Source organism: Adiantum capillus-veneris, chromosome 2 (genome assembly GCF_014529385.1).
Source record: "Adiantum capillus-veneris isolate H3 chromosome 2, ASM1452938v2, whole genome shotgun sequence".
Taxonomy (NCBI): domain Eukaryota; kingdom Viridiplantae; phylum Streptophyta; class Polypodiopsida; order Polypodiales; family Pteridaceae; genus Adiantum; species Adiantum capillus-veneris.
This window is the reverse complement of record NC_140932.1, coordinates 126,691,041-126,706,258: the sequence shown is the minus strand read 5'-3', so window position 1 is coordinate 126,706,258 and position 15,218 is coordinate 126,691,041. Positions and strand designations below refer to the sequence as shown.

Below are 15,218 nucleotides of genomic sequence, written 5' to 3'. Positions count from 1 at the left end.
GAAACCAATTCCCCTGCTGGAACTCGCTTGCACTGTCGTATACCCTCTGATTCCTGTCCAAAAACAGTAAATTCAGCACGCTGTATTTACTGGTTTTTGCTCTGTTTTCAGCCCCAAACAGTCCCCTAACTGTCCTTTGCCAGTGGGGCACGATTCCCAATGATCCTGGCGTCCGTATGGCTGAAAAACAGTCAAATTACAACGCATACACAGCGCTGATTTTGCACCTGTGCGGTGAGGTTATGACCCTCACCAGTGCCTGCTTTGGAGCAGCAGTTAGCTACCCCTGTTCCTGCTCAAGGAGGCTCTTGCCTCAGCACAAAAGCATGAACCCACACAACTGTACATCAGTCAAATGAGTAGCCCTCTTGTGGGGCATCACATAACTGCACGTAGGGGAGAAAGAGAGCAGTATGTAGCGTGCGGGGCATCACTCCCGTCACCATACTATGCATAGAGGGCAAGGTAAGCATTCCATAGCTTCTGTACCTGTTACAATCCGCCTGTGGCTGAAAATGGCGCCCCCTTTGATGATATGCAGCTCGTTTTTGCCTCCCAGAGTGGCAGAATCGCTCACAAGCTGACACGTCGCCCAGTTTCCGAGTTTGGGCTTTCCCTGCTAAAAATATCTCAACTGGTGCGTCAGTTGACTTCGCGGCAGAGTTGTAAAGTGTTCCCCTAGTCATACCGAAGGTAATGACGCGAACACATTTCGTGGCCCAAAATAGCAGTTCCCTAAATTTTAGGAGATGCTTCCGTTGGGCTCCCACTGGTCTTCTGACCATCTATCCTCATTGGGACCGCATCCAAAAATGCAATGTGGCCCAACTGTCGGATACTTTTTGTTGGTAGTCCCACCTTGACTTTACGCCTTAATTGAGTTCACTTCCTAGTATCCACCAACTTGCTAAGTGCGACGGGGGAACCTATATGATCTTGCTCTGAGCCTAGACATCCTCTTACCATACGAATTCCAATGCCGACCACTTCCCGTCTGCGGGTGAATCTACCGTTCACATTGGCCATACAATGTCCGACCGTTTGCTACTTCAAAAAGAGGGTCTCAAAATAAATAAAATAAACCCCATTGGAAAGAAACCAACAACCAAGGTTAGCAGTTGCCACATCTCTGTGACATGGTTAATAACTGCCACGTCCTCGTGACATACCCCCCTCTTGAAATCGCAAACGTCCTCGATTGCATACCATAAATACACGCCACTGATGATCTTGTGCTATCAACACTCTTTTATCATCGCATGTATCCGCAAGAAAGGTCGTAACATACATAGATACAAATGACTTAATGAGGCCTTCATACTTTTGCCATTTCTATCTATGGCACTGAATTCATATGTACATTCGATGTACTAGCTCTATCATTACCCCTCCTTTGCACACGTTGGGTTGGGGCATAAGTAGGCTGTAACCCAAAGGCTTCAAGGTAAAGCTGCAATACATTTGGTGACTCTGACAGTTCATGCTCTTCCATCCACTTTGCATCCATAGGCGGATAGTTCTTGAACTTCACCAAATAGCGTCTTGCAACTTGTCCTTTAACTTTTCTGTCCTTATGTGCCAAAACTTGCTCAGGTACCAGGATCTCATCAAGTTCCTCAACTTCTGGCTGATCCTCAACTGGCATATCTTCTGGCACATCACCCACGAAGGGTCTTAGAAGACTCACATGAAACGCATTATGAATCTTCCATGCATCAGGCAATTTCAGCCTGTAAGCCACATCGCTGATCTTGTCAAGCACTTGAAAAGGCCCATAGTAACGCATGCTGAGCTTAGGAAACAGCCGTTCCTTGCCCTTCATCTTCTTTAACCTTGCCTTTTCGAACTTTAAGAGAACCCAATCACCAGGTGATAGTAACAATTCACGACGGTGACAATCAGCAGCCTTTTTCTGTTTTGCCTGAGTTTTCTCCAAGGCAACTTTAATCTTCTTATACATCTCATCCATGTTCTCAACATATCGATTTGCCTCAAAGATCTTGTCCTTTGTGTGCAAAATGGGAGGAACCTTTTTGCCGCCTTCAACAATTTCAAAAGGTGCTTTGCCAGTAGACGAATGCACCGTATTATTGTACGCATACTCAAGCATAGGCAAATACTATTCCCACTTGCCCTTATTATCTGACACATAGCATTTCAGCAGATCTAAGACAGTAGAATTAGCCTCTTCTGACTGTCCATCAGTTTGTGGATGAAACGAAGATGAGAACTTGAGCGTAGTACCCATGTTCTCAAACAATCCTCTCCAGAACAAACTGGTCATGCGAGGATCACGATCACTGATAATCGATTGTGGCATACCATGGTACTTAAACACATTGTACATGAACAAGCGTGCCATCTGATCAGATTTTATCTTCTTCCTGACAGGGATAAAATGGGCCTGCTTGCTGAACCTGCAGATAATGGTCCATATACCATCATTTCCTGTTGGCGTCCTTGGAAGATCAAAGATAAAGTCCATAGCAATGCTTTCCCATGGCTTATCCGGAATCGGCAGTGGTTGTAACAACCCTGGTGCCTTTTGCCTGTCAAACTTGACCTTTTGGCAAACTATGCATGCTCGCACAAAGGCATCCACATCTCTCCTCAAGGTAGGCCAATAGAAGAACGTCTCTACCGCTTTAACTGTTGCATCAATGCCACGATGCCCTGCATACGGTGGGACATGACTCTCTTCCATGACCTTATGTCGCAGTGGCCTAGTGACACAAAGTCTGCCATGCATCATCATAAAACCATCTCTGAGGAGGTAGTGCTCGTGATGTTGCCCCTCTTGTAATTGTTCAAAGATCCTTGCAAAATCTTCATCAGCAGTATACTGTTCCTTCATGTCATCTAACTCATGATGATAAGGAATTGACACAACTGAAATTTGTGGCTTTCTTGATAACGCATCAGCCACAACATTCTTCTTGCCTTCCACATGCATAATCTGGAAGTGGAACATGGAAAGAATGTTTGCCCATCGCATATGCTTTTCGGATAACTTTGATTGTGTCAAGAAGTATCGCAAGGTCTGATGATCTGTTTGGACAACAAAATCAGCACCTAAGAGGTAGTGCTTCCAGCTAGAAAGCGCATGAATAACGGCCAAGAGTTCTTTCTCATAGACTTGCATAGTCCTCTCTGGCCCTTGCAAAATTCGGCTTTCATATGCTACTACCCGTCCATCTTGCATTAGCACTGCTCCGATGCTACTGCCACACGCGTCACATTGGACCACAAATGACTTCCTGAGATCTGGCAAAACAATAACTGGATCTGAAGTCAACTTTTCCTTTAAGAGACTAAAAGCTGAAATCTCTTTTTGGGTCCATCTGAAAGTGACCTCTTTCTTTTGCAATGCGTGAAGAGGCGATGCTATCTCTGCAAAATTTCTGATAAACCTTCTATAGTAGGAACACAATCCCAAGAAGCTTCTGACATCGTGCACAGTCTTCAAGTCTGGCCATGTCTTGATAGCTTCGACCTTTGCGGGATCCATTCTAACACCATCCTTTGAGACTATGTGGCCCAGAAAGTGGATCTCTTCAAGGAAGAATTCACTTTTCTTAGGATTGACAAATAACCTGTGACTGCGCAGCTCTTCGAACACAATGGTCAAGTGACGCCTATGCTCCTCTTCATTCTTCGAATACACAATCATGTCATCGAAGAATGTTCCAACAAACTGTTGATGCGAGCGGAAAATCCGGTCCATCATTCTGTTGAACGTGGCAGGAGCATTTGTTAGCCCAAACGGCATCACTAGAAACTCATAAAGACCAAATGTCGTTCTAAACGCAGTCTTGTGCACATCCTCTGGGCTTATACGAATCTGATGGTACCCACTCTTCAGGTCTATCCTGCTGAAAATTGTAGCACCCTCTAAACGATCGAGAATATCATCAATGCGAGGAATAGGAAACCTATTCTTGATGGTATTCTTATTCAACGCACGGTAATCAATACACATGCGCCATGAGCCATCCTTCTTCTGCACTAGGAGCACTGGGGAGCAAAAGGGTGAAGAACTAGGCTGAATCAGCCCCTTCTCTAATAACTCCTCAACCTGGCCCATAATCTCTTTCTGCTGCGCCGCACTAACCCTGTAGGGAGGTCTATTTGGTGGGCTACACCCTGGCACCAAATCTATCCAATGGTCCTCAGGTCTCTCTGGCGGTAATTGCGACGGTAATGAATCAGAAAAACAATCACTAAACTTTTGCAAAAATGCTGACCTTTCTTTATCTAACACAGATAAATTTGACTGATCCCTATCTGAGACATCACGTGCAAAAATCAAGTACACAGAAAGATGATTCTTTATTACAGAAGTGATAGCAGAAGCAGATACAATAGGGACTGACTCTCCTTTAAGCTTTACATCCAAGATGTGAGTTTTGCCCCTATGCTGTACAGTGATCTTTTTGTTGTAGGCATCCAAGACTCCATGCACTCGGAACATCCACGGGATCCCCAACAAGGCGTCACAACCTTCCAGCGGCATGATGTAAAACTCTTCAGTGTCCACATACGACTGAATATGCAGACGCAGTTTTCCAATGATGGGAGTAACACACTCTGAGTGGCCAGGACATGCCAACCCTGCCTCTGCGGTGTACCCCATCTCTTCAGCTTTGATGCCGAGCTTCATAGCTAACTCTGGTGAGATAAAGTTGGCTTTGGCACCTGGATCAAAGAAGATGAGTGCCGTCTGATCCCTAACTTTACCCCATGCCCTGCATAACTCACTGGCATCTGTGCTGGGCCTGTCACCCACCATGTCTGGCACTAAACCTGCCGTGGGTTTAGGCTTCTTGCCTTTCTAGTCTTCTTTATCCTCTGAGTCAGCTGGCCTTTTCCTTTGTGGACAATTTATAGAAATATGACCAGGCTGCTCGCATATAAAGCATTTGTTCTCAGCCATTAGGACCTTCTTTTCCTCGAGCGACTTGCGCACAAAAGGCTTCCTTTTCTGTTTCTTTGCCTGCGCTCCAGAAGTCCCAGCTGAATCCTTGTCTTTGGTGGCCTGTTCAGACCCCTGTGACGCATCAAGAGCCGTCTTCACAAAGGGCTTCTTCGCTGAATTTTTCTTTTGCTGCCCTCCTTTATCACTGCTCGGAAATCCACTGTCCTCTCCTTTCAACAGGGCAAGACCAGTGTTCGCAACTTCCATAAGCTGAGTAAGGGTAGCCACTCTATTCTTTGTACAGTAATCGCGAAGCCCTTTAGGCAGCCCACAACAATACTTCTCTATCTGCTCTGTCAATGGCACAAATCTGTAGGAGGTCACTGAGAGTAATGCTTTACAAAACCTCCTATTGTACTCCAGCAAGCTCTTGCACGAAGCTGCCGTAAGCTGGTGCCAATCTGTCAAGACATCGGCTTCAAATTCATTTGATAGCCAAGCAGATGCAAACATTTGCTTGAAGTAAACCCAAGTGGCGGGTGCCTGTCCTTGCATTAACAATGTCGTCCACCATGTCAGCGCATTGTCCTTTAAGAAAGTGGCAGCTTTCCTGACCTTCGAGGCCTCTGTAAAATTCCCTCCCGCATAAGCTGTATCAAACTGCTGGAGGAAAGTGAGTGCCTTTGTCTTGTCCTCGAAACCACTGAAGGTACTGAACTTTACCGCTGCACCACCTTCTTTGTAAGCCTTCGGCTTCTCTAGTGCCCCCAAATTGTCATACGGAATGGTCTGTAACATGGGCACTGTACTAGGCATGATCGGCACGTGTTGGCCATTCACATTTTGCGTCAGAGGTGCGATATCTGGCTGCTGTCCAGAAAAACCAGCCATGCCAAAATGACCCTGTGGCACCCCAAACTGGCCCTGGTTGCCGTGGAAACCTTGCTGCATGCCGATAGTACCATACATGGGGTTTGGCATGATGCCTTGCATACCCCCGAACACTGTTCCTGGCATGTACGGCTGACTTCCAGACGCATAACCAGCCATACTTTGGAACACTGATCCACCCCCGAAATACCCAGGATGTACCGTGGGTGGTGGAAAAACTGAGTGCATAGCCTGGTATCCAGCTCCCTGTCCATTCAAGACAGCATGCTGGCTCTGAAAGGTGGCGGGCTGAACTGGCATAACCTGTGGAATAGGCGTTCTAGCCACCTGTTCAAGCACGGGAGGAACCTGCTTTGGAGCCCCCGACTCCGCAACATGCAAGTGTTCCCTTTCCTCCTGCGCCTCATGAAGTACCTGGGCTTGAGCTTCAACAAGCTCTGTACGCGGCGTCGGTTGCCTATTTTGCTGTTGCACTGGTGGCGCTTGTAAGAATTCCATAAACCTCGGATTCTGCACCAGCTGCGAAAAGACATTCACCGCGGCAACTAACTGAGTCTTAAACGCATCATCCTCAAGTTGCCCTGTACTACTGGAGGGACATTCACGTTGACAGGAGGTACACACTGACGTGGCCGTGAGCTCTCGCCAATCTCAAAAACCATAGGAATCTCCTGCCTGTCCTTTGGAGAGGAACCCTCTTCCATAATTCCCTTCTCCTTGTCGGCCATAGTGTAATCCCCGTGTTCTTGCAATGTGTGTCTTTACCCTGAACAATCCAGGCTCACTCTTTAAGGAAAAAGTGATTTTCTATCCCGGCAATGGAACCATGAAACTGGCCCGTAGGGCGGTAGGCGTTGGCTTTCACCCGAAATTCTTTACTTTATACACACACACAGAGCACTTTGCAAAGAGAACCTGCGACGGGAGTTAACACTTGAATACACACACGGCTCGGAAGCTAGAATGCTCCGAGCAGACGCCGACAACCTGTAGGCCCCAAAATTGGCGCCCCTTTCGGTATTTCTTTATTCTTTAGGAGGGTAAATTACAAGGTAAGGTCCTGGGAATCCTTCACGTGTATCCACCTAGATACCATTTGATTTGGCCAAATTTCGGCAGCATAACAGCCCCAAAACTTGCGCGAAACCAATTCCCCTGCTGGAACTCGCTTGCACTGTCGTATACCCTCTGATTCCTGTCCAAAAACAGTAAATTCAGCACGCTGTATTTACTGGTTTTTGCCCTGTTTTCAGCCCCAAACAGTCCCCTAACTGTCCTTTGCCAGTGGGGCACGATTCCCAATGATCCTGGCGTCCGTATGGCTGAAAAACAGTCAAATTACAGCGCATACACAGCGCTGATTTTGCACCTGTGCGGTGAGGTTATGACCCTCACCAGTGCCTGCTTTGGAGCAGCAGTTAGCTACCCCTGTTCCTGCTCAAGGAGGCTCTTGCCTCAGCACAAAAGCATGAACCCACACAATTGTACATCAGTCAAATGAGTAGCCCTCTTGTGGGGCATCACATAACTGCACGTAGGGGAGAAAGAGAGCAGTATGTAGCGTGCGGGGCATCACTCCCGTCACCATACTGTGCATAGAGGGCAAGGTAAGCATTCCATAGCTTCTGTACCTGTTACAATCCGCCTGTGGCTGAAAATGGCGCCCCCTTTGATGATATGCAGCTCGTTTTTGCCTCCCAGAGTGGCAGAATCGCTCACAAGCTGACACGTCGCCCAGTTTCCGAGTTTGGGCTTTCCCTGCTAAAAATATCTCAACTGGTGCGTCAGTTGACTTCGCGGCAAAGTTGTAAAGTGGTCCCCTAGTCATACCGAAGGTAATGACGCGAACACATTTCGTGGCCCAAAATAGCAGTTCCCTAAATTTTAGGAGATGCTTCCGTTGGGCTCCCACTGGTCTTCTGACCATCTATCCTCATTGGGACCGCATCCAAAAATGCAATGTGGCCCAACTGTCGGATACTTTTTGTTGGTAGTCCCACCTTGACTTTACGCCTTAATTGAGTTCACTTCCTAGTATCCACCAACTTGCTAAGTGCGACGGGGGAACCTATATGATCTTGCTCTGAGCCTAGACATCCTCTTACCATACGAATTCCAGTGCCGACCACTTCCCGTCTGCGGGTGAATCTACCGTTCACATTGGCCATACAATGTCCGACCGTTTGCTACTTCAAAAAGAGGGTCTCAAAATAAATAAAATAAACCCCATTGGAAAGAAACCAACAACCAAGGTTAGCAGTTGCCACATCTCTGTGACATGGTTAATAACTACCACGTCCTCGTGACAGACAATCAATTTGCTCTTTTTATTAAGGAGTTAGCTTCTCCTTTATGCTCTTTTGATCAAGGAGTTAGCTTCCCCTTTCGGCTGTTTTGATCAAGGAGTTAAATTCTCCTTTCTGCTCTTTTGATCAAGGAGTTAGCTTCTCCTTTCATCCAGATCGGAACTCTTGATATTCGGGCGTAGTAAAATTAGCCATCACACCCAGACCGTACTGATCTTCCACGGGTGTCTTGATGCACTAAAATTACATACCCAAGCAATCTCATCCAATTAGGAATATTCAATAGTTGGCAGATCACAATGCAACACAAATGCTTACATATGCATGTTACAAGACATAGAAACATAAAGCCGCCGATGAACACTCCTCCCGCATAACCTAACAAGGTCCAGGCCGGGAAATATTCAACGACTCCCTCATCACTCCTCCCGCATAACCTAAAAAGGTCCGGGCCGGGAGATATAGAGGCCCTTTACAACCAAACGCCCCCCAGATCGCAGCTTGCATCGTTTGGAGGTGTTGAGAGTAACCACTGCTCAGACTTCTTAATACTCCTCCCACATAACCATCCAAGTCCGGGCCAGGAGTCACAACAACAATTAATTTACAAGCATACAACCAAACGTTCACCAGGCATCGGCCTACGTCGTTCGGAGGTTTTCAAACATACAACGAAACGCTCCCCAGGCATCGGCCTGCGTCGTTTCGAGGTTCAAACAATACCAAAACAGTTTTCACTTCTCCACCCGGGAGTAAAATCACCAATCATTGAAATCGGTATTAAAACTAGAGTCAAAGAGTTCAAATCGGCACCAAGACAAGTTCAAAACAGATACCATCCATTTCAAACAGATTCCAAACAAGATCAAACAGAACTCAAAAGCAATCTCGACATTAGCCGAGCTCGAAAAGTCGACTGGCTTTCCATCCTAGAACCTGCACCAAAAATTAGGGTTAGGTTAATTCCATAAGGTCGTAGCCGAGCACAGCATGGTCCATCAGCTCTTGGACAGACAATGTTTCTTTGGCGGCGATGGTACTCCCAAGATAGCAATCACACTGGACCTCCAAGGTCATTTGCTCATGAAGAGACATCTACTGAGAGATGTCGAAAAATTTCAAGTTATAATCTGCTAGGGTTTCCATGGCAAGCATTTCAGGATACCCTACTCTGCCAGAAGTTGCATTCCGAAGGAAGATGTCAGAAACCATATAACTTCGGGCAAATTTTTTTTCTTGAAAGCTTGCCAAGCACTTGGAGTATGCTGCTTGGTAGCTATCAACATCTGCATGGTACTGTCTCTGAGAAAAACAACAGCTCGAAACAAATCTTGGATCCTTCTCTTGCAAGTGATCTTAATGGCTTATGCCCTGTAAGACGGGAGTGGTGAAGACGAGAGCGCGCCCGATGCGCGATGAAGTAAGGGTGGGAGTGGCTAATAAGTCCGCGTTGGAGGGCGAAGATACCTCGAATAAAGCTCTGTCTGCTCTTTTGTGGAACCGGTATACTTTCAAAAAAGCACACGCCTGATGCTCTGATACCACTGTCACAAGACGGGCACCACGTGCCAATAGAAAAGAACAGACTGAATAGACTTTTAGCACTTCAATAACAATTGAACTGAAATAGAGAGAGACGACACGCGACACGGAGTGGCGAAATTCCACCCCACTTGGCGCCCCTTTCAAGATTTCTTTATATTGCATCAACACAGTACAAGCCGGTACTCCAGACTCTGCACCTTCTCCAGGAAGCATGCCAGAGAATGAGTCCTAGCCTCATATTTAAAGGCCCTTTGCCTAAAAAGCAATTACAGTAACAAGATTTTTTTTAAAAAACTCAAAACCTTCTGGTCCAAAAGCAAAGCCAAAAGCTGCCAACGTAAATCGCGAAAATCCATACAGCCTACCACGTCATCAGCCAACACAAAACGCGGAAATCCGTACAACCTGCCACGTCATCATATCAGTGCAATTTTCGAAATCTGTCTACTGCCCTTAGGGTTAGGGTTAGCGTTAGGGTTTCTACAGATTTAGGGTTAGGGTTTCCAAAATTAGGGTTTACAAGTTTTAGGGTTAGGATTTCCAAAATTAGGGTTTGCAAGTTTTAGGGTTAGGATTCCCAAAATTAGGGTTTCAACAATTAGGGTTTCTGGTAAAAATTAGGGTTTAGGTCCCTCGGCCACATCTGTAAGTTGGCTCCATTCTTTAGGCTTTGACACGTCAGCAGTTTGTTACACAAAGTCTTGCCGAGTGGCCTATTTTTTAAGAGGAGTTCTCGCTAACTTATGGGACCACGTCTGATGGGACTCAAGTGACCTAAAGGCATTTAAATAAAGCACGACTACACACACAAATCTCTAACGTAAAAAGATAATGACGCAGCACCTGTAACAGCCCGCAATTTATGCTAACTTGTTGATGTGGCAACCTATACGAAAATCCACGTTTTGCATTCACTGTGCTGATGTGGCACTTGTACGGATTTTCGTAATTCGTGCTGGCTGCTTTTGGATACTAGCTTTTGGGCCAGATACTTTTAGAGCTTGATGCTTTTCATGGGCCAAGGGCCTTTAAATATGTGCACAAGGCTCAGTCTCTGGCACTCTTTCGGGGTGCAGAGCGCGAGTACCGGCATTGTACTGAGTTCAAGCAATATAAAGAAATATCGAAAGGGGCACGAGGTTTGGAGCACACTGCTCTCTCGTGCACTCTCTTATCTCTTTCAGTTCAGTTGTTATTTGACGTGCTTAAAGTTGTTCAGTCTGTTCTTTTCCGTTGGCACGTGTCCCCATTATAGTGATCTACCCTACTGCTACGGAGGGAAGCACCAATGAAGTGGCTACAATTCAAGCGAATATTTACCTCTTCAGGGCTCACTCGAAGTACGAACGAGACGTGATCACCGCTTGGAATCATCTACGGATGACCAAGGAGGACACATTAGACATCTACTGCCAAAGATTCTGGGATACTTTTCTACCGGCCTCTTCTTTCAAAAAGATCACATTCAAGCAACAAATTGAGCAATTTTGTTGTGGTCTACCCAAAGAGATACGGGACTATTCTTTGCTGCTGACAATATTCTATTGTATCACTTTATGAATAAGAAAACTGAAAATGAGAATTCCCAAACTTGAATCTGATTGATGTGTACTCTCTCATGTGATTTTGTTTGAGTGCAGGATTGAAAGACGAAATGACTGCAGCATTTTGGTCTTGAGAATCTATAGACATGATCGCAATAAGAATTAGCTAATCTGACAACGGGAAGGATCTAGATGCGATTGCTAAATTCGTTGCTAGGAATCATACTCTTAGATCTAGAATCAATTTTTATGTGATTAGTATGATGTAAATGTACATTGACTAAGTTGAAGTGCTAGATTTGTGTTGGTGTAGTGCGTCGGTACTTAGAGTCAGTGTCTACTGAACTGGTTTATGGCCTCTGTCTGTTTTGCAAGCGTAATCAAGGGTGATTACAACTCTTTCAACAGGGGAGTATGTCACAAACTGATGAAGTGGCATGCCAATAAGTGTCTCAACTTAAGGGCACCTATCGATAGGGCCCTGGGGGACACTAGGATAATTAAAAAGAGGCAAGCGACTGGCTATACAGAATTTCCGCAATTCACGCTGAGGTGCTGACATGGTTGGTCGTACGGATTTCCCTGAACACATTGCTGTGCTGACGTAGTGGGCTGTACGGAATTCCGCCTTCTGTGCTGGCTGCTTTTGAGAGCCAATTGCATTTTCATGTATTACTTTTTCCCAAGGCCAAGGGACTTTAAATAAGTCCCTAGGGCTCAATTTTGTGCTGACGAGCCGGTGAGCAGAGGCGACCCGAGGGCAACTGTACTTTGCTCAAGCATTAATACAAAAAGAAATACCGAAAAGCCAATCTCTCTTGGCATGGAACTACACCGGGCCGTGTCGACTCAATTGAACTGTGAATTAAGTGTGAAGTGCTTTAAAGTGATTCTCTCTCGTGTGTCGTGTCAGATTCCAGACTTGGGGTGTCCAAGTTTGTTGCAGAGATCCACAAATACATCATTCCTCACAGTCTAAATCATTTTGAGTGTTGCTAACAGCCAAAAACACAACCTTCTTCACAAATAAAGAAGTCCCTCTTGGTTAAAAACTTAGAAAACTTAGTCTTCGTGTCTTTTTCATTAATAAGTTCCAAAATTCTGTAATCTTATGCATCTCGATTATGAATTTTCTTATCCTAACCCAATGTATGCAATTCTAACAAATAATGACATCATGACAAGGATCAACTATGCTATACTCTTACCATCATATCTAATGTACAATTTACGGTAACTTGTCAATTCCAAGGATACATACATGAATAGCATAGAGCTGTAATCTCCATGTTACATTCCGGTTCATTCTTGCCAACTCATGCATACTGGCCCATAATTATACTACAGCTTCATGTTGGGTTTAGGCGATGCGTTGTCACACAATTTATTCCAGTTGATTAGTAGCGTGTTCCATGCTGCCATGTTACGTTATCTTCACACCCTTCCCACGAAAATGCATGGTGATTTTCTGGTTTTATCTGAAAAACTTTGTTTCTTAACATTTCTTCTTGTTCCGCAATGCCTGGGTACTATAGCCAGGCCCACATATCAATCATTATTGGGACTTTCTTTGATGATGGGCAGCCTTGATAAAACCATCGCATGGCCACTTATTACCTTACCTTTTTATGGAGAATTAAGGCATTGCTGGTTTAAGATATAGCATTCAAACAAATTCGTCTCTCATGGCGACATCTTTTGCACAACATTAAAGGCACCACAGCACCTTTTTCTTCTCTATCAATCTCTACTTCTACGTGGTAAAAAAAAAGGAGTTCCACTATAGCCTTCCAAATTAAAGTATCAAAAGGAATAGAAATCCACACCCAATACACGCTTCTATTTAGCCAAGTTCCATACAAAAAGTTACTCCAGCAATTTAAAAGCCCGAGCTTGTATTTCATTCTAAAGCTCAGATAGAACATGTAGAACCTCAACCACTCCTCCATTACACAGACCGATTAGAATGCAATTCCAGCTTATTACAATGCAGAATTTTACAAGGTCAAATATGCTAAATTAATGATACAAAGCATGCATCTCCAAATGCCCAATCCTTTCCTTCTTGGATATACAAATACTCAATCCCCCAATACCCAGTCAGCTAAATTCTCAACCCTACATTATGTATATCTTTCTATTCTGCCTGATCAATGCACCAAAATATGCCAAACAGTTGTGCAATGTGGGGAACGATGCTGGAGCTGCCCATTTTGTTAGCGCGCGTTTCTGCCTCTCACCTCAAACTAAGTAAACTGTCTACCCTTAAGGAAATTATAACCAGTCATCGTAAGCAATTACCTCCCGATTAGAAATGTCTACTGAGGCAGAAGGCGGCCTCGGAGTGTTCCCTTCGACAACCACTCCTGATGAGGCAACGGCAGAAGCCACAGCTGAGATAAACAATCGAGATTTGCACCTGCATCGAAAACCCTGCACGTGATTGAGATGCTTTTTCTTCTTCTTGATGGAGTCAATTTCCTTGTGGGTGCCAGAGTTGGCATCTTTGGGAAGCCCTTCAGCTGCCCAAGAGACTTGCACCTACAGCAGATGACATCACAGGAAGAACCAATGAAGCAAAGACAATTTCGCACAAAGCAGTGAGAGCACGCACATGTGTGTGTGTGTGTGTGTGTGTGTGTGTGTGTGCGTGCGTGCGTGCGTGCGTGAGCAGGGGGTTGGGCCTATGGGGGAGCCCTCTTACCTTTTTGTGAAGGCCATTAACCGTGATGCCTTCATTACTGCTCAAAGCAGAAATTACACCCTGCGCCGTCTCCTTCGCCTGGAAGGTGACAAAGGCGTATGCCTGTTCCTCCACCAGGCGCACCTGCGCTACATCGCCATAGTTCTGGAAATAATCGCTCAAATGCTCCTCTGTCAGTCCGTGTACATGCCTCACCATCACCGTCGAGTCCAATAGGCCCCGAAGCCTCTTCGCCCTCTTTCTACCACGTCCCTCCTGCTTGCGCTTCCTGGAGGCAACCCCTGCTCCTCTTCTCTGGGAGGACTCCATGTCCGGGAAGGGCGATGCCCACTTGTATAATTGGAAGGACGAAGGATCTAAGAGACTTAAAAATCTCTCCTACGAGTCATGCTCTCTCTTAGCGTGCGCACATGCACGCCTCAGCGCTCTCTGAGCGTTCGAAAAGTGCACAAGGCCCACCTCAGGCCCACGACGCCCCTGTAGGATTCCCACCGTTGCGCCACCGGCTCTATCGGAACGTCACTGCCCCCTTCACTGTCGTTTGTAGCCGGCGAGCACCGTTGGTGGAGCGGGAATGCTTGTGATTGACTGACAGGCTCTGACACGCTGAAAAGGCTCCTAACAAGCTCACGAACGGCGCCGATTTCTCTGCATGTGCGCGAAAGACCGATTCGAGGCTTGCAGTTTCCCCTCACCGCCGTTCAGCCGAGTTTGCTACATGTGTGCATCCTCTCTCTCTCTCTCTCTCTCTCTCTCTCTCTCTCTCTCTCTCTCTCTCACTCACACACACACACACACACACACACATCGGATATGTTTAGCTTAGGAAGCATGTTAAAACCCCAAGATCCCAAAACACTTGAAGAAACTATAGTGCAAACACATATTCATGATGATGATAAATCATTGCATAGCATGCATATGTTGATGGTTTACATGCAATTGCATGTTGCTAGGTCAGGCTTCAACACTAATAAGTCGTACATGAGACGCTCAAACGTTGACAAAATTTGTGCGAACATGTTTGTACTAGCTTCATCAACGTTATTTGAATACACTGCATCATTAGCAATAGAATGGTAACAGGACACTTGTATGTCTTTGGACACTTTTGTGTCCTATTAAGTGACCATTTTGCTTGAGAGTATGAAAATAAATTTCTAGGTGCTATATATCCACAAAGTTGCTTTATGAGATGAAAAAAACTTGATTTTTTTTTCGGAATATCGATCTCACCATTAACCCTACTTTTGCACAACATTTTTTAACCTAAATTGTGTGAAAAACGGGTTCTGTTTTGTGTTTTTTCTCAA

The 15,218-nt window shown here is 45.5% G+C and overlaps 1 protein-coding gene across 1 annotated transcript; it reads right to left on the bottom strand.

The window, feature by feature from the left end:
- Nucleotides 1–13,020: 13,020 nt before the first annotated feature.
- LOC147463570 (uncharacterized) lies at nt 13,021–14,254 on the bottom strand. The gene is made up of 2 exons (XM_086529298.1): nt 13,906–14,254; nt 13,021–13,742 (listed from the first exon to the last, which is right to left on the bottom strand). Exons 1-2 carry the CDS (start codon nt 14,212–14,214, stop codon nt 13,476–13,478), a joined length of 576 nt encoding a protein of 191 aa, XP_086385424.1. The 5' UTR covers nt 14,215–14,254; the 3' UTR covers nt 13,021–13,475.
- Between the last annotated feature and the right edge of the window lie 964 nt (nt 14,255–15,218).